General features: G+C 35.5%; 1 protein-coding gene across 2 annotated transcripts in view; it reads left to right on the top strand.

Moving 5' to 3' along the window:
- Positions 1–19,728, top strand: part of LOC123688704 (homeotic protein distal-less-like) — an 88,400-nt gene extending 68,672 nt beyond the window's left edge. The window contains exons 3-5 of one of the 2 annotated variants that reach the window (XM_045627335.1): positions 8,111–8,285; positions 12,485–12,788; positions 18,811–19,728. In XM_045627335.1, the coding sequence (XP_045483291.1) occupies positions 8,111–8,285; positions 12,485–12,788; positions 18,811–18,829 (498 nt within the window). In that variant the 3' untranslated portion in view covers positions 18,830–19,728. Of the gene's footprint in view, positions 1–8,110; positions 8,286–12,484; positions 12,793–18,810 lie in introns of both variants that reach the window. The other variant, XM_045627336.1, reaches the window with a different exon arrangement.
- The last annotated feature ends 225 nt before the right edge of the window (positions 19,729–19,953 follow it).

Below are 19,953 nucleotides of genomic sequence, written 5' to 3'. Positions count from 1 at the left end.
TATTCTAAATAAAAAAACAAGAAAACTATTATATAAACTCATTGACATTATGCACAATAACCATGGAACCTAAAAGTGAGAGCTTTTCACTCACACATATTTTGTTCAAAATTGAACGATAGAATCTGTAAAATTCAATGCTTAAATTCCGATAAATTAATCCAAAACATTCAGAACGAATTCATTCCAGCAAACCACCTATCATGAAATTGTAGAACTTTAATAGTATAATCACACCAAATAGACTGATTAATTTTCACTCCTAATGGTTTTGGAGTTACGAAATTCCTAGTGTAATCATTCCGATTGATGTTTTAATAAATTCCCAACGTTTTTCGTTCCATATTTCACTTCACGCTCACTATTAAAACGATTCATCGTAGAGCGTTCATTTCTGTTCCGTTTGAAAAGTTGAGGAGATCGTGGACCAAGACAGAGAGTTGCAGAAGAAATAATACCAACGTTTAATTTCAGCCAGTACTGGCGGCCATTTAACGCGATCAGAGATCATATCGTCCGGTAATTTGTTCTGTATCGTTATTATTACCATTAAATCGACTATCGCACACCATCAACAGTTCTTTCAATTAATCGTAGTGGCTGCTGCTATCCAGCCAATTATTGTTATGGAGGCGCTTCTCGACGCACTATTAGCGTCTTCCTTACAGATCGTTATCGTTATTATGTGAAAAAAAATTGATGATCTCTCATACATATGCAACTGTCGAATTTTTGGGGAGATTTGATTTCAGACAGTTATTCGGTGAAAATTCATGCTTGTTGATCTGTTTATGCGTAATTTTCTGTATTAGTGAAGACGTGTTTGATATGCGTATAAAATTTAGAATTATACTCTTGTTTATGCTTGGGTTGTGATTTCGTTCCCTCCAATTGGTTGGGATAATAAGGCTTGAAATGCTTGGGGAAGATACAAATGTTCAAAAAATTTGTTATGTTTTTGTCAATATTTCGTAGAATAACCATTAAATTCAATTGAAACCGAAGCAGAGTACATCTAAAAATATCGCTCAGTATATCTGAATAAAAATTCAGATTGTGAAGATAAAATCTAACTTGATATCTTCAAGTTTGGGAATCCCAGGCAGAAAACACCTAGTGTAACTATTATTTTTTCTTTTTGTACTTTTTTTAACTACATACAATGTATCTACGTAAGACTAGTTGCAATTTTTATTGTGTTATTGAACAGTTGAAATATAAATACTTGATGAATCCACACTATGGCGAAACAATTCCATTTATTTCTAATTAATTGTTGTAGGATTTAATTATTGTGTTGTATTGAAATTTGTGGCAATTTAGTTTAAAATTATTTAATTATCTATTGTAGTTTAACATTGATTTTTGTAACTTTTGAGTACATTGTTTTCTACGCCATAAAAATATATGTAGCTCAAAATGACGCAACCCTTGTTTTTTAGTTGCTATTCTTACAATCTAGGTTGATTCTTTTGAATGACACTTGTTAGTATCAGGCATATAAATTTGAAATTATTGCAGAATGAATTGTTTAGGCATTGTAGATGAATCTGAGTAACTAAGAATACCTAAATAAAGTGAAATAAACTTTTACATTTGAAGACAAATAAGATTTCTTCAAACCAGAAAAAATTATCTAATAAAATCAAATCGATTTCATTGGTACAATGTATATTTTTATCAATATAATGAAATTTCATTCCTTTACGCATTCATTGATATTATGAACTCCTTTTCATCAATTTCACGATTCTGAAATTGGTATATCTACCTAGACAAAATAACTTTTTTCATCAGATAAACATTTCATTGTAAGTTTTTACTTGATACAATTAAAAAAAAATCATTAATATTATGAACTTTATATTGTATCAAAGTTTCTGTTCATTGATTGAAAATGATTACTGAGTTCTTCAATATATTGAACTTTTTCATTGAATTTATGTACTCTTTTAGTTCAGACCATATGATTTGTTTTCTTTGATATTTTGTTACCTAGAATTTTCACTCAGTTTATGATAGGTATATAGATGGTTGATAAGTTTATAAAAAAAAACAAGTTACCAAAATGCGGTGACTTTCTGGGTGGATTTCTTTGAAGTCACATTTGGTTTTACATCAATTCAGAAGCATCTCAATATTATAAAAACTACGATCATCATTTTCAACCTACGAACGGTCGAAAAGCAACACTATAACAGCTGTTTGACAGGTCCTGATGTTGAAGTGCCATCATCATCGAGTGGCCGATTCCTAGAGAGACCGTCGCGGTCGTCTTCAAGAGTGGCCCACATGTCCGTGCGCGCCCAGGGTTCCGCGATGCACCGTGTGAACATCCGTGACGTGTGTTACTCCATGTGTGAAACGGAAACGAAAGGGGGCCCTAGGGCCCCAACGAAAATTCGTTGTGTCTTCTTCTGCCGGTTCTCCTCTAATACTAGATAAACAGGTAGAACGCGGCGTTGCAGAACCAGGTCCCGTTGAATTCGCGTTTGTCGAATTCTAGGACGTATGCAACGACTGTGACAGCGTGATACTTCTTGGAAACGGACTGTTTTTTCCGGAGAAGGTTCCCACAGGTGCAGCTGGTGCCAGAAATTGCAAGAAAAACGAAATAATCGGTCAAAATAGCAATGGTACAACAAAACAGGAAATGGGACACCCTGTAGATTTTCACTGGCAAGTGACATGTCATTTGATGTAAATCTTTGGGTGAAATATCGTTGCCTAATTGTAACCGAATATTTTGAGAAATGCAGATGCTAAAGGGTGTTTTTTTTAGACCTATAGAACTTTAGATTGCAATAAAACAACGATGGATTATTCGATTGACAAGAATTTTATTTATCCGCAAGATAATCTTGTGGCATTACATTTAAGATATGATTTCTGGCATATGACCGCCACGGCTGGCTCGGATGTAGTCCAATCTGGACGTCCAATTTTCGATGACTTTTTCCAACATTTGTGGCTGTATATCGGCAATAACACGGCGAATGTTGTCTTCCAAATGGTCAAGGGTTTGTGGCTTATCCGCATAGACCAATGACTTTACATAGCACCTCAGAAAGTAGTCTAGCGGTGTTAAATCACAAGATCTTGGAGGCCAATTCACAGGTCCAAAACGTGAAATTAGGCGGTCACCAAACGTGTCTTTCAATAAATCGATTGTGGCACGAGCTGTGTGACATGTTTGCACCGTCTTGTTGGAACCACAGCTCCTGGACATCATGGTTGTTCAATTCAGGCATGAAAAAGTTAGTAATCATGGCTCTATACCGATCACCATTGACTGTAACGTTCTGGCTATCATCGTTTTTGAAGAAGTACGGACCAATGATTCCACCAGCCGATAAAGCGCACCAAACAGTCAGTTTTTCTGGATGTAACGGTGTTTCGACATACACTTGAGAATTAGCTTCACTCCAAATGCGGCAGTTTTGTTTGTTGACGTAGCCATTCAATCAGAAGTGCGCTTCATCGCTAATGGACGTAGTGCGCGATACGTATTCCGCACAGAACCATTATTTTCGAAATAAAATTGCACTATTTGGAAGCGTTGTTCAGGCGTGAGTCTATTCATGATGAATTGCCAAACCAAACTGAGAATAAATCACTTGACAGCTGTTAAATCGGTCGTCATCTTGAACAGAAATGCCAAGTTATATACCTCGAAAAAAACAGCCTATATGAGAACAAAAAAAGAAAAATGCCAAACTCCAACCCTGTAGCTCTAAAATTGAGCGTTTGATAGAAGTGATAACCTCTATTCGACTCATAAGTGTAAGATCTTATAAATATATGTAATTTATATACGTGGAAGACACATTTCATCAACTGATACAGCTCCGAGACCTTCATCTCTCTCTTGAACTTACATAACTCCATCGAGACAGCAGCCTCGTAAAACTCATTGAACCTCGGCTCACTGGGATCGCCAGAATCGACGAAAGGAAAAAAAAAATTCACGCGGCGTCGGTTTTCGTAACGATGGCAGCCAACCTATTCCAAGCTCGGAGAACGGCAGTCGTACCCTAGATCGCTTTTTAATTGATGTCTCTGGCTGCAGCCTCAAACGATCTTTTTTCGTCTGATCATGGTTGCAAAATTTCGTGTATGTAGGCGAGAGCAAAAAGTAGAACGCGTAACTAGGAAGAAGCTCGCTCGAAATGTCAACGTGTTAGACCGGAGATCTACTTTAAGGTACGACCAGAGAACGGTGGTACTCGACTTGAATTCTACTTGGTCACGTACTTAGGGTACGTACCCTCTTATTTTGGCTTTTGTTTCTCGGAAAATTTGAAAGTACGAAGTACTTAGGGTAGGTACGTGAGAGTACCGCTTTATTTTGGCAGTTGCTTCTCTAAAAATTTGCAAGAACGAAGTACTTAGGGTACGTGAGAGTACTGTTTTATTCTGACTATTGCTAGTGTGATAATTTAGTAATAGGAAGTACTTACGGTACGCGAAAACATAGATTATTTTGACGTTCCCTAGTCTAAACCATTTAGTAAGACTTTGAGTATTTATGAGTAGGCTTTTATTTCGACTGTTATTAGTGTAATAATTTAATGTTGCGAAGTACTCAGGGTACTATAGTTAGTTTTATAATTTAGTGGTTGGAAGGTACCGTTTTTTGGCGTTATCCACTCTAAGAATTTAGTATTACGAAATACTTGGGGTAAGTGTAAGTACCCTAAGTAAGTGAGTACCTCGACTGTTGCTAGTCTAATAATTTAGTGGGACTAAGTACTTTACTAAGGTTACACGTGAACACCGTTTATTTTCTTGCTACTTAATCTTAAAAAATGTAGTAGTACGAAGTACTTAGGGTACGTGTATCCTTTTCTTTTTACATTTGTACTAAGTAGTACTTAGGGTGCATGTGAGTAGGTACACCCCTTTATTTTATCGGTTGTTACTATGAAAATGAAGTACTTAGGGTACATGTGAGTACCCTTCTATTGTGACGGTTGGTGCTCAATAAATTCCTACTTTAGTCCTCATATAATTTTTACAAATGTATTTAAATTATTTCAGAAATGAATTTTGAGTAGTGCGCAGAGTTGAGTGACGTGTTACCTGCAAATAGACTGTTGGGAAACCTCCAGGTTCCTGCTGGCACGTTTACCTAGCGCACAACTCTTATTGAAGCCGCTCTATCCGCTCTTCACGAAGATATAGTAACGGATTAGAGAAGCAGTTACGCTTCACACTCTTAATTTCACAATTATTGTTGTAATGACTGCGAGTGCTGCCATCAGAAGTGAGCAATTTATTTCGAATCAATCATCGCGCGAATTATATTTGCCTTTGATCAGGTAATAAACTCGAAAACGCAGAATTACTGATGTTAACTACACAAGGTGTGATGTTATCTGTTTTTCTATCTACCGACTGCAACTTTGAATCAACGGACGAAACTAGATCTTTTGATACTGTTGTTTATTTGAACTACCAGTAGGTCAAAGGTGTCAGTAGGTCAATTCAATACGGTAGTAGTTCAATTGATCCGGTAGGTCGATTGGCTCGAAATTTTCGCAATAGTCGGCGATTAAAGCGTTTTCTTGGAAGTGATGGAGAAAACTTGCGGCCCGTGTGAACATCCGCGACCTTCATTCGATTGACGTCTGGAGGGACATCTGCCACCATTACCGCCTCTCTAGGTGGACGTCACCTGTCTTTGACGGAGCGGCGGCATTTATGAATTATGTGCAAAGCTGAAATGTTTCCCAGATAATGTCAATTACGCATAATAATGATAGAATCTATTATGTTTAATGCATGTCAACTCGGTTCCTGTAAATGGCATTCAATTAGATGTTCTCCTTCAATTAGAGCTCCCTGGGAATCTCTTCTACGCGTGGATTTCGCATCCCCGGCAGGTTGCCGATTCTACGATTTTTTCTCGGGATTTGGGGAAATATCGTGGGAAGTTTTTATCGACTGGTTTTCAGCAAAAACAAGATATTTATGTGTGAAAATATATAATGACAGACATATAGGCTTTTCGGCAAGCTCTAATCTATGAGGATGTCAATAAATAGGACAATCAAATGACTATTCCACTCGTAGCAAACGAATCGAATCTTTACATCTCAGTGAACCTTTTCGATAAAATACAACGATAAAATTTTTGGTAGAGAGAGTAACCAAGCTTCTGAACATCGATATCTTCGACAAAGGTCGACTCGTACAACTTTCGAGAAATTCGATACGACCAGTTGATGAGACAACGCGATCTCAAATGCTCACAGTCGTAATGATTTTGTTTCACGTGACTTGATTAGATGAAATCGTATATGAGAGTTCTGGGTCAAAAAAAGTGAAACGGATTCGAATAGATCCAATTTTTTCTTGTAACTACCGAAGAATCGCGAGACTTGGCAACGCGGCGATACCCGATCAAAAACGGGTCGAAATAATCAGATCGGCGGCTCCCTTTACGGCGCGTACAGGTCTAAGACGTCTGTAATGTGGGAATTATTTAAACTACTGTTTTAATAACGTACTTATACCGTAGCCAAAGACGCTGCGAATCAACCGTAAATAATTCATTCCTCATCGACGACAAGTCCGATTCTCGCAGAGAACGTCTCTCGCATTCCTCAACGGGTTCATTAAAATTTACATGGCGACACCCTGTATATGTCGGCGATGGTTGGTTGTTCAGGCTGATCAATAAGTGGCCTAGAATTAAATCGATTTGATTTTTCATGATCCTAGCTACATTTTTAAGGTGTGTATAGGGTACAGTACCCTCACAACCAAATGGGTACCCTTATATCTTGGACATGTTAGAGCCATTTCACCCAAAGACTGCTAAAGGCATTTGAATGAAAATTGATTTTTTTTTTTTAGATTTTTGAGGATCTTAACTACATTTTTAGGCTGTATATAGGGTACTGTATTCTTACAACCAAGTTTGTAGATACCCATATAATATTGTTACATTCAAGCCATTCTACTCAAAGACTATTGTAGGTATATTAATGGAAATATTTGTGAATCCTCTATCGAATATTATAGTGAAATAATTTAGGACTGGTAACTGACGACTAAAAATGGCGTATAGTATAGGGTATATTTAGAAAGTAATGCAAAAAAGGGAAATTTTCGTTGAGGTAGTAGTATAACAAATGTGAACTTCTGAAACCTTAAATAGAGAAAAGATTGGTATAGAAAATTACAATAAAGAAAATTATCTTGAATATGTCGTGTTTTTCATGGAATTTGAAATATTCCTTTCAATTCTTTAATAGTTCCAGATATTATGATATTTTTCGAAACATCTCGATTGTTTTCTACACTAAAAAATCTTCATGAAGACCAGACACTGGCATACAATAGTCTATCATAATTCAGAACGGTATCGATTGATGTTATAACCTTTGTATTATATTTTCCATTAAAAATCTAGCATTAAATTGCTAACCGCAAATGAGTTTCGATATCAAAGTTATCCACATTCTTGTGGTTTTTCAACAGTCGTTATTTGAAACTCAAGAAAATTATCGGCATAGTATATACCTAAAGTCGTGAAACTACTGCATTCTAAGTTCACGTGCCACAATATTTGCAAGGGGGAATCTGCAGGTTAAACAATTGAGGATATTCTGCAGCAAGAAGAGAAGCATATAAAGATACTAAATCTTTCTTTGGAAAGTTAAATTTTTACACTTTTAATAATTATTCTTGCTATATATTATATCTCCTGAAATATTTCTTGCATCTTGGCATTTCTTCGATGAACTGTTTGAACCCACAAGGTTTCAGTAAAATATCTTCTTATATTAATTAAAAATCAAATCATTTGCATTACAGTTGCATAGATTATCGACTTATTATTATACATGTAAATGAAGATAATTTTTGTTATTCAAAAGAGAATAATACAAAAAAAAAGGTATATGAAATTAACATCTCCAGGAACTGCGGTACAAAACCGGAAAACCAATACATCAGCTCCAGTACGCGGTATTGAAGGGTAGATTACAGGTTCCTGCTTACGTTTCCGACCATCTCCCACTAACCTAACAGTCGTTAGTTAAATAACAATTAGACAACATGCATTAACGTCCACTCTAATGTTCTTCTCCGGTTGTTACAGGTTAAAATATGGTTCCAGAACCGGCGGAGCAAATACAAGAAAATGATGAAAGCGGCCCAGGTACCCGGGGGTACCAACAACAATGGAACGCCGGGGGGGCACGCGGGCCTACTTGGCTCTAATGCCAACCTGCCATCGTCCAGTCCGGGCCCTCAGGGCCAGGGAATGATGCAAGGTAAGAGACTGTGATGTGTGCGCTCTCATTGAGAGACGACAAAATGCTAAATCAAGTTAAATTGGTCGACTGGGCTAAGTCTGGTGAATGCTTGGCAGTGTTGTGAAATGCAGGAAAAGCATTTTTCTTTTTAATGCTGCCATTATTCAATTTGACAATCTATACCGGCAGGATAAGTCTGCAAGCTAGATAGAGGTTTGAGCCATTCTCTTCGAGTACAAACAACATTTAGAATAATTACTGAAATTATGGCAACATTGTGCCAGAACCTGCACAATATATTTTTTTATGATATAGTAGATGTATATGAATATTTGCGAAAAAATTTAGGGGGTGATTCCTTGTCAAAAAATAGGGTGGTTCTTTCATATAAACTTTTTTTTTTGAGGTCCCCCTGTCTAATTACAGCCCCCTAAAGATGGCACCCGAAAAGTCATTCAAAAAAATTCGGTGGTGTTCCTCTATGATTCGATCAAGGGGTATTAAAAGCCACTCCCCAATAACTTTGTCTTTGTTTATATTATACAATAAGAAAATCATTTTAGATAGAATGATTAATAATTAACAAATGAGATCTCTTGTAATTTTTTGTTAAAATTCGTGGTTTTTGAGAAAAAAATATAATCAACAGATAATACGCCTGGGTTGTGTAGGCTGGAATTATTTTCGAACTTAAATTTATCAAATAAGCGGATGTAAAAACGATATTTTCATTGAGAACTGATACAAATACAAAATAACTGCAACAAAAACAAACAATTATAAACTTTTCACAAATTGTAAATTACTTTTCGAGCGCCATCTTTAGGGGGCTGCAACTAAGCAGAGTGGGGCTCGAAGAAAAAATCTTTATGACCTATTTTTTGACAAGGAATTGCCTATGAATTTTTTCGCAACTATTCATATAACTACACCCTGTATCCAACTAAAAAAATTCCAATTATCTAAAACTGTACAAATTAAGTAAACGGTTAACAAATTGAAAATCTCAATTAATATTTCAATATTTTTGTCCCTATACATTGAAACTATCACAAAAGTTTCATACAATTAAAAGTTTTGAATAGGTACAAATCTAGTACACTATCAAGGTCATTTCCTCTTTTTTCGACTACTATGTTATTTTTCACAAATAAGTGAAAAATAAGGAAGTCTTGAATCCAGATTATTTGCATTATTTATGGTAGTTACAAAAAAATCAATTTCTTGATCATCGTCCCGAAATAAAATAAACAAACAAAAGATCAGCTGACAACAAAACCATTCAGGCACAAAACAAACTGCAATTTCAATAACCCAACAATGTGAACGTAATACATAAAATTCATATCAGTTATTCATAGGGGACACATCTATCTCCACATAAATTGTATCAGAAGTTTTAGACATAATGAAACGTAAATTCTTAATTAAATTAATTGCTTATATGTAAATCATGTAAGGTGATGTTGCCGCTTGTATTTGCTAGTTTTCAATGAATGAATATTCAAGAAGCGAGTATTTTTTTCTCTAAATATAGTCCTATCGTATTTCTACTATTCAGACAGTATAAGGTCCAAAATATTGTGTATATGAGGAACGTTTTGAATAAGGAATATGAAAAGACAACAGAGGTGTTTCAAGGCTGTACAGACCGCTATAAATAATTACTGGTATTGTTGTGTAATTACTCATTTTCTAAGCTTACCTGTTCGAAAAAAATTCTTGCGTTTGAATCAATGAGTTATTTCACTCATTCATCAGGATTAACATATTGTGATTCAGTTACATGCGTTTTTTTTAAACAAGGAAATGCGACAGATTCTGGTGGTGATTCATAGAATTGTTCAGGTGTTAGTAATTTTTCCACCTCATTTAGAATTACAAGGAATACTGATCCTATCAAATTCTGCATTTCTCCTCACGATATTCTGAAAAACCTAGAGTTGAGGATTTTATTTCTGGAAATGAACAACGTGAGAATTCATGCGTATCAAATGCTCGAAAGTTCGGGTGTAACAGGAAAAAACATCCCATAAAAATGGAAATGCTCAAAATAACTCAATCGGTAAATTGCAACAAATTCCTTCGAAACGAACAAAACAGGTCTGCCAATCTCGCATAATTATTAATTATTCGTTACATACTTCTTTCGGCAGGTTCTCATGTCATTGCTAAACTTCAACAACTTCCAGAAATCAAGGTCATCTATGGGAACTTTTGTACACGAACAAATCAAGTACGTTTGAAACGTTGGACCGGACGATTTCGACAATTAACGACCAACCCTCGTATACGCCATTGAGATTGGATAAGAATCGTGCGATTTCTCATAATCTACAATTCTATAAATCGCAGAATGGTAAAATATGACTGACCTTCGGAAAATCTCCACAAGACAAAGGAACTCCACGCAATGGTTTAATTTTTTGATCTTGAAAGTGGCGCAGTTCACTTTTTCAACAAATGGAAATTTCCCGGTTTTTTCAAGCCATGATCTAATTGGTTTTTCCTACATCTACATACAGTGGACAACTTAAGAGGTTTGTAGGTCGTGGATCAGTCCAAAACCAACAAAATCAAGGCTGCAATTTTCTAGTTATGTAGAACAATTTTATCGTTGAAGCCTTTAGTTCACTCTTCTCCTTTCTTTTTTTATAATTCTTCTTACAATGCCCCTTCTAGTGGAGATGGGCGACAACCATAACAAATTCGTCTTTCTTTCAAACCAACGTTTGGATATTCTTTCCTGTCCATTCTTTTATATTCTTCATCCAGGAGTATTGTCTCCTTTCTGGTCTCCCACTATTTGTTCCATTATAATCAACTGGAGCAATAATTGATTCTACTGATCACCCCTCAAAAATGTGTCCGTAGTAGGCCATCTAGGCTCATCTAGAATTGTGCTTCTTAGGCCATCACTTTGGGGACATTTGCACAGTATGTGTTGAGCTGTTTCCATGACCAACTTACAAGTTGTGAGAGTTACCGAAGATTCAGTGTCCTGTCAGCGGTCCTAAGCTCAGTTGTTAGGCATTTGTTATTTTTGAGCTGAAATCGCTACACTTCTGCCCTGTGGTGTTCCTTTTCCAAGCCGATCTCACCTGTTAAGCACTTTCTGCGAGTTCTTCGGCTCGTTCATTGTCTCTGATATCTTTGTGCGTCTAGATAGATGTTTTATGATATTGGGGCACATTTTGTATTAAAGAAGGGTTTCATTGTACCACAACCTTATGGTAGTTTACAGCCCGCCCTCCAAAGAGGGCGATCGAACGAGCTCCAGTATCTGGGATAGCTTCAAACTTCTTGGCTTGATCCACCCATGGAAAAGTGTTTTCTTCTTCGGTTTTTTGATTCGCCTAAAACTATTTCTTATTGGTATATTTAGCTATACCACAGAAAGGTTCTGGGCTAATGTAAGGAGTTTGTGCCCCTTTTTTGGCAAGTGTGTTCATTTCCTTCAAATCCAGAGTGACCATCAGCAACCCCAGACTAGATAGAGCTTGTTGTTCTTGCCAATTTCATCTAGTTATTAGGCCACATATTATATTTTTTGGGGTTCTGTTTGTGGACCTCAAGTAAATGTCAAAATATTTATAGGAGAAACATACTTTCAGAACAATTCATGGAAACTTTAACCATTGAGAAATCCAGGTTGTGATCCTTTGTGTATAACAATCTGGAAAACCAATTTGTAGTGACTTTTAGACTTGTTAAAAGAAGTTAGGTACCACCAGATCCATTCAACTAGTGATTCAATAGATCTTTAATCCTACTGGAAAAATAGATTAATAAATGTGCATTTCTGTTGCATCAAACAGGAAACTGTAAGAATTATGCAAGAAACGCCACAACCCCTTCTGATACAATAAAGGATTTAAAATTTGTGGTGCCAATGTTACTGAATTTGTCAATTTTTTTTTGGAAGTGATGAATTTAAACTAATTCAAAATAGCACAACACTTTAATTAAAAATGAAGAAATGAATTAAAACTAATTTAACAAAGCACAACACACAATTGAAAATGAACTAATTAAAACTAAAAATGAGCACTCTAATTAAAACTTGAAATAAAATAATTTCAACTAATTTAATATAGCACAACTAATTAAAAATAAAAACAAATGACGTACATAAAATTTGAAACATGAATACATCTACAATATCTTGATGAAAGTGAGACCAATCCATATTAATCTTTTTCTATGTTTTGTTGCAGGTGGCGGCTCATCGAGCGGCTCCCCGTCGACGGCGGGCTACATGCAGCACGGCTCGTCCCCCGCCCCCAGTTCCACCCCCGGTTCGGACATGTCCGGCCACCAGGGAGGCGGCGCGCCCAGTCCCGGCTCGACGGCGGGCTGGGGCCACGACGTGAAGCCAGGCTGGGGGGACGTGAAGCCCCAGCAGCCCATCCACCCCCCGCACCACCCCCATCCGGCGCCGCCCCATCCACACGCGCCACCTCCCCACAACTACCTCCCACAGTACTCGTGGTATCCGACGGACAATCCAGGCCTTTTAACGTGAGTGAGTCTCAGTCCTTGAGAATTGTTACTTTTCTTATTTCTTAATTCTTTTCTCTTTTTTTCAATATTTTCCTTTTGAAAAAAAAAATTCTGTTAATTCAGTGAAAAGCTAGTTTTTTATTGAATCAAATGAATCTCAGTTGTTTCGGTTCGTTAATTTTCTTATTTTTTAATTTTTTCTTTTCTTTAATTTTTTAATGAAAAAAATTGAGTTCAATTAGTGGAAAACTATTTTTTTATTGAACCGAATGGGTATCAGTCCTTTCGAATTGTTAATTTTCTTTAGCTCAATTTTTCCCATTTTTTTTTTCAATTTCTCTCATTCAAATTTTTTATCTTTCTATATTTAACAACCAAAATATATGGGATGGAGTAGTTACAATATTGTCCTATTTAAATGAAAAACATTCAAGTTTCCTTTTTAACTGAATGTGTCCCAGTTCTTTCGAATTATTACATATTTTTATTGTTTTTCTTTATTTCGTTTATTTTGGACAAAGGTGAATTATTAATAAATTCAGTGAAAAAACTAGTTCTTCTACAGCATTGAGTGGGTTTCAATCTTTTTGAATTGTTAAATATTATATTATGATCAAATGATATTTTTTTTCTATTTTTAACGTACTGATATCGTGGTGGAATGAAATGAAAAATTGTGATGAGTCATTTTGAAACCCTAATGTTTTTTTTTTATATCTGGGAATAGAATTTGTTGAGATTTTTTTGTAATTTTTTGAAAAATATTCTTGTTTCTTATTCAACTGAATGGGTCTCAGTCCTTTTGAATAATTACATATCTTTTTTATTGATATATTCAGTGAAAAAACTAGTTTTACTACAGCATTGAGAGTGTTTCAGTCTTTTTGAATTGTCGACTATTATATTATTATAATCAAATTATTTTTTTTCTCTTTTATTTTTAACGTAATGATATAGTGGTGAAAATTGAGTAAATATTATTGACGAGTAATTTTGAAATCCTCAAATTAAGACAGACTGAATATTTTCAAAAATATCTTATATCTGGTAATAGAAATTTCACCAAATCTTTGCGATACAACTATACCTTTAACAATTCTGGAAAATTGGTTGCTCAGTTCGAAACGGAATACGAGATATTTCTTATAAATTACCGATCTTCATGGAGTTTTCACTTAATTCCTTAATAAATAATCTACATACAGTAAATATTTTTAATAGTCTAGTTTTTTGATGCAGTACTTCAATAAGGTGTTTTGTTGGAAAATATGGATGCCTAAATTGTTCTAATTCATAGATCAACAATCAACTGACGGTATCATTTCAAGCCACGTACAACAATAGCCCACTTTCTGCACTTGTCGCATTAAAAACAATTGAAGTGAAAAAATGGTATGGAGATAGCTTGAAAAAAATGTTGATGTTGTAGTTGCGTCTTTTATAAAAATTACGTGTTCTAAAGGGTTTCTGTTTTCTTCGACATCCAGTGGCTTGTGTCATACCTACACCCATGTTTTAAGTTTTCTTAAAAAAAAAACCAAACAACGCCGACAATGAATCGAAATGTTTATATCTAATAAATATCCTGCGTGGCTAGAACAATCTCTTGTCGGTCTCTCTCTCAAGACAATGGACCTGATCAAAGAATCGGAGAAACTTGCAGCGGGAAAGTTAGCATAAAGCTGTCAATTTTCGCGTAGAAAAAAAGTGGTCGGGCGTTGCTATCCGACTTCGAGGAAGATTGATATTGCCGAGAACATCCTGGGTTCATGCTGTCTCACTTTTTCTTGGACGGACGGTGAAGTCTTTGAACCCGAAAACCTGGAGGCTCTGAGTCTGCTTTTATTCATTATTTCTTGATTCACCTCAATACCCACATTTGAAAATTAGGAAAAAAATATTAGGTGTGAAAAACATTTCAAATTTCAGTACAAATATATTTTACAAAGAATTGTTTATTATATCATCAACTTAATTTCATTGATGCATTGTGAAGGGTGTTTTTTTTTTAGAGCTATAGAACTTTAAATTGCAATAAAACAACGATGGATTATTTGATTGACATGAATTTTGTTTATCCGCAAGATAATCTTGTGGCATTACATTTTAAATATGATTTCTGGCATATGACCTCCACGGCTGGCTCGGATGTAGTCCAATCTGGAAGTCCAATTTTCGATGACTTTTTCCAACATTTGTGGCCGTATATCGGCAATAACACGGCGAATGTTGTCTTCCAAAAGGTCAAGGGTTTGTGGCTTATCCGCATAGGCCAATGACTTTACACAGCCCCACAGAAAGTAATCTAGCGGTGTTAAATCACAAGATCTTGGAGGCCAATTCACAGGTCCAAAACGGGAAATTAGGCGGTCACCAAACGTGTCTTTCAATAAATCGATTGTGGCACGAGCTGTGTGACATGTTGCGCCGTCTTGTTGGAACCACAGTTCCTGGACATCATGGTTGTTCAATTCAGGAATGAAAAAGTTAGTAATCATGGCTCTATACCGATCACCATTGACTGTAACGTTCTGGCCATCATCGTTTTTGAAGAAGTACGGACCAATGATTCCACCAGCCCATAAAGCGCACCAAACAGTCAGTTTTTCTGGATGTAACGGTGTTTCGACATACACTTGAGGATTTGCTTCACTCCAAATGCGGCAATTTTGTTTGTTGACGTAGCCATTCAACCAGAAGTGCGCTTCATCGCTAAACAGAACCATTATTTTCGAAATAAAATTGCACTATTTGCAAGCGTTGTTCAGGCGTGAGTCTATTCATGATGAATTGCCAAACCAAACTGAGAATGAATCACTTGACAGCTGGTATATACCTCGAAAAAAAAACACCCGTTATAATGATCATTAATTTTTAGGAATTATTTTCGGGGGTACTTAATATCTTGCGTCGACTGAATATAGATGAATAGATTGATTCTTTAGCTCTTAATCTATACAAACCATTCTCTATTCCTTCAATGAAAACGCCAAGCCACGTAGCCTCAAACTATAAACTTCAGAAAATCCATATACCACAAAAATTCAAAAGTGCGAATTCTGAACGCGTTTCTTGCGAATCTCTCGCATTAGCGAGAGTCCATAGATCGTTCCAATTAAACCGATAGTCGTCAATTTGTCGAAATTAATAGAAAATCCGAACGGTCAAATCGTTAGACCAATTAGCGGTGAACCGACATAAACAAACTTGTGATTACGGTTTATTAGGTATCGGTGGGAATAGGAGAAAACTACTGACGCGTCGCGTCCATGTAATCATCGCTAATAATTCGCGATAATTGATCCAGGCGATGAATTATAACCGACAGATCTGTCACCGACGAGTCGGGTTCCTAATTAAGGGGGGTCATCGTGTGTGGGGACCCTTAGGACCTAGGGGCGCCTTGATTAGAATCGGGTGACGAGAGTTTTGGATATCAGAATTGGGTCCAGTCCAATTGATAATGAATCTTTTAAAAAATATTGTAAATTTAACAAGATTGTTTATAAATTATTGTTTTCTAACATAAAAACCCAACTCATGAAAAATTTATCAAGATTTGGTGTGTAAAACGCATGAAAACCTAAATAATGCATTTGCTGTGTTTCATTGACCTATTCTTGATAATTCTCTATACTGGTTCTGCAGTATTTTTGATGAATAATATCCAGTTCATGGTATTGATCAATTCATTCATCATTTTTCAAACGATGAACAGAAACATCAATACAATGAAAATTCACTATCATATCGATGAATTTATTTTATTATATCAATGAACAACTTCCATTAAACCAATACAATGTTTACTACAATTTTCTTTATATCAATGAAAAAGTACATTGTATCTATGAAATCAAGAAGATGATTTGAACACTTCAAATAAATTGCCCTCTTCAGAAACTGAAATTTAATTAATTTAACTGATGAAGAATGTTACGCGTTACTTTATGAGCACACACAAAACTTATATATTTTTGTCTACCCTGTACCAATTGTGTACATGTGATACATTTTTGAAATCAATTCAGCTAGAGTAATCCGAAAATTGAGACAAAATGAGGAAATATGTATGCTTTATGACCTGGATTTCAAATTTCGTGCATAAATTCAACATTGAATACCATCCAATTTCATGGACTGATCCGGAATTAAAAAAATATCAAAATTAAAATAACCTCGCCACTGAAAGGCCACAGAGCATCATCCGCATCGTCTCTGACAGTAGTGCCAACACAAACCAACCCCGATCTATTAACTACGACGTTTCTCAATCTCTGAGGCCAGAGCTCAAGAAGACAAGAGCGATATTACAATGTTTATTAAGGAAAACGTTCATCTAGCCGTTGACGTCCGAACACATCGTAACAGAACAAACGAACAAGTGAACACAGAACCGGTAATTAGCCTCGCTATACGTCACGATCTCCGCGGAATATGTTGCTCTCTGGTCGTTTCTTCTTTTTTCCACGGTCGGTCCTTCTCTCTCGCTCTCGTTGACCGCGGTTGCGTAACAGAACTCGCTTTAATTAAAAATACATCAATCATTCGAAAAACAGGAACGGTGGAGGTGAAAACCAAGCACGATTTTTCTGGAAAACAACCGAAACAGAAAAAACACTTTGAAACATTTGTTTATATAAAATTTTTTTTGTTCAAACTTTGCCAGTGGTATTAAACTTACTAAGATACTGAAATCACTCAATAAAGAATATTTTTTATGATTTCAATATAATTCACGACAATTTTTGGTATTTCACTGTCATTCATATCAATTTGGACTACTTCAACGTCATTTACGTCAATTTTTGGTCCTTTGACGTCGTTGACAAAGGTTATGTCATTTCGCCGTCATTTTTGGTATCTCACAGTCATTCCGGCCAATATTTGGTAGTTTACAAAGATTCACTTTGCTGTTCTGTTATTTAGGATATTTTTGTACTTCATAGTCATTCACCCGAATTTGTGTTACTTCAACAGCATTCAATTAGATTTTTTGATATTTCACCGTCATTCGTGCATTTTTTTTTGTTCTCGACAAGTATTCACTCAATTTTTTTTGTGCTTTCCATAATCGTTCACAAAGATTTTCATCACAATACCGTCATTCACGCAAATTTTTGGTACTTCATAGTCATTTACGCCAATTTTTTGGTAATCCAATGTCATTCATACAATTTTTGGTATTTCACCGTCAGTCACGCAAATTGTTGTATATTTTGCCTTTGTTTCACGCGAGTTTTTGGTAGTTAGCAGTTATTCACTGAAATTTTTATCACTTCGCTGTCATTTACAGAATGTTGTTTATACTTAAGTCATTTACGCTATTTTTTGTACTTCACAGTCATTCTCCCAATGTCAGTCACACAGTTTCTTGGTATTGTACTGTCATTTACGCAAATATTAGGTAGTCCATTGTCATTCACTGGTTTTTGGTATTTCGCAATCATTCACTCTATTTTCTTGTTCATTACAGTCATTCACACAATTTCAATCTCATTATGTATCATTGCTTTGGTCATCTTTCACGCAATTTTTTAGTATTTGTTTCACGATAATTTTGTAAAATTCTTAGAATTATGGGGAATCGTCACCGGTGTTTGCATTCTATATATTTACCATTCCACACTGCCATCAGTTTTTATCTGAAAATCAAATTAATATTATTCTGCAAAGCATTTTTTCGTGGAACTCTGTATTTTAGACTTTGTTTCTAAATTTTGGAGTAGTATTATCATCACGATTATAATTATTTGAGTGCATAAAAGGCATACAAGATACATTAAGGCTGAAATTTGGAAAATTCTACCATGTCTCTCAGAAAATGCGATTTTTTCAACAACTTTTTCCAGTTGACATAGAACTACTAATTTTTCATTGATTTTATATTACGATATCATTATGGAACCCACCAATGTGTAATATTTAGCGCCTTTTCATTGACTCGTAAATACTCATATTCACAACTCGTATAATTACAATTTTCACCTCACCTGAAAAAATTGATTAAATTACCAACTAAAGTTTTTTTCTTTTCCAGGGTATGGCCAGCAGTCTAGTGAACCCCAAGTGATCAGTTACTAACCTAGGTAAACGATAAACAAATTGAAAAACATATATTATGAAAGTGGACTCTCGAAAGAGCATTCAGTGTTAGATATGTTATTACATTTTGTCTATTGCGTTGTTACTAACTTGTATAGTTTCCCAAAAAAAAAAGTTTTATATTTTCCCTGCAAGGAGACCACGACAAAAAAGGACGAGTTACGGATATGTTGAAACGGTAGTGACAGTTCCAGTTTACGAATGATTTCCATTTTTGTAACTTCTTGGTGCAATATTGTAAACAAAATTGGAGATAGACGTTTTTAGATTATGTATCGATTTTCTTCGAGAATATGTTTAAATCGTACTCGCCATGGAGATGACCACTTGTAGATATAGCGAAGTGTACATAAATTTATATTTTTAATTCTGGTGACTCATCATGTGACCTTCGGGTTGTAGGATGAAGTCCACTGTTGGTTTTCTCCGTTCAGGTAGCTCCTTGGCGTGTACCGACCTTTATGTTGATTTTATTTCTGAAAAGTTAGCGAATGGTTGCGGAAAAAAATTGTAAACCACGTCCGTGTTCGGACGTGGTACTGTACAGGCTGTTTACCCGAAGAGAGCGAGCGATCTCCTGTGATCAATGTCAGATATTGTTGATTTCATTCCCTTCTTTGCTGCCTCTTTGAGGTAAACAGCGATTGCATACTGAATTTTAGTGATTCCTGTATAATAACATAAACTAATAGTTGTTGATGATTGTGGTGCGTGTAAAGTAAGCAAGAAGATGTACCTTATAATGTAAAGTAGTGTTAAAATCCATCAGAACCTGTCTTTTGTTTAGAATGAGATATTATTATTAAATGAGAAAATTTCTAAATGTGTAAAATATATATAAATAACGAGAAAACATCTTTCATTCCTGAGAATCCCCAAATTCTATTTTCAGAAAGAACTTGTTGAATAAAAATAATTAAGAATTAAAAAGAAGAAGTGATTGATGCAACAATGAGGAAATCTTCGAAGAAAGCCGTCGAATATCTTTTGAAAATTTTGAAATTTTAAATCTGCGAAAGAAAACAATATAATTATTTTATTTTTGGATATAGGTAATTTTGTTTGCTCAAAGTGGCAA

Source organism: Harmonia axyridis, chromosome 1, assembly GCF_914767665.1.
Source record: "Harmonia axyridis chromosome 1, icHarAxyr1.1, whole genome shotgun sequence".
NCBI classification, from domain to species: domain Eukaryota; kingdom Metazoa; phylum Arthropoda; class Insecta; order Coleoptera; family Coccinellidae; genus Harmonia; species Harmonia axyridis.
The sequence above is the reverse complement of the archived record's forward strand: the minus strand, read 5'-3'. Positions and strand labels throughout refer to the sequence as shown.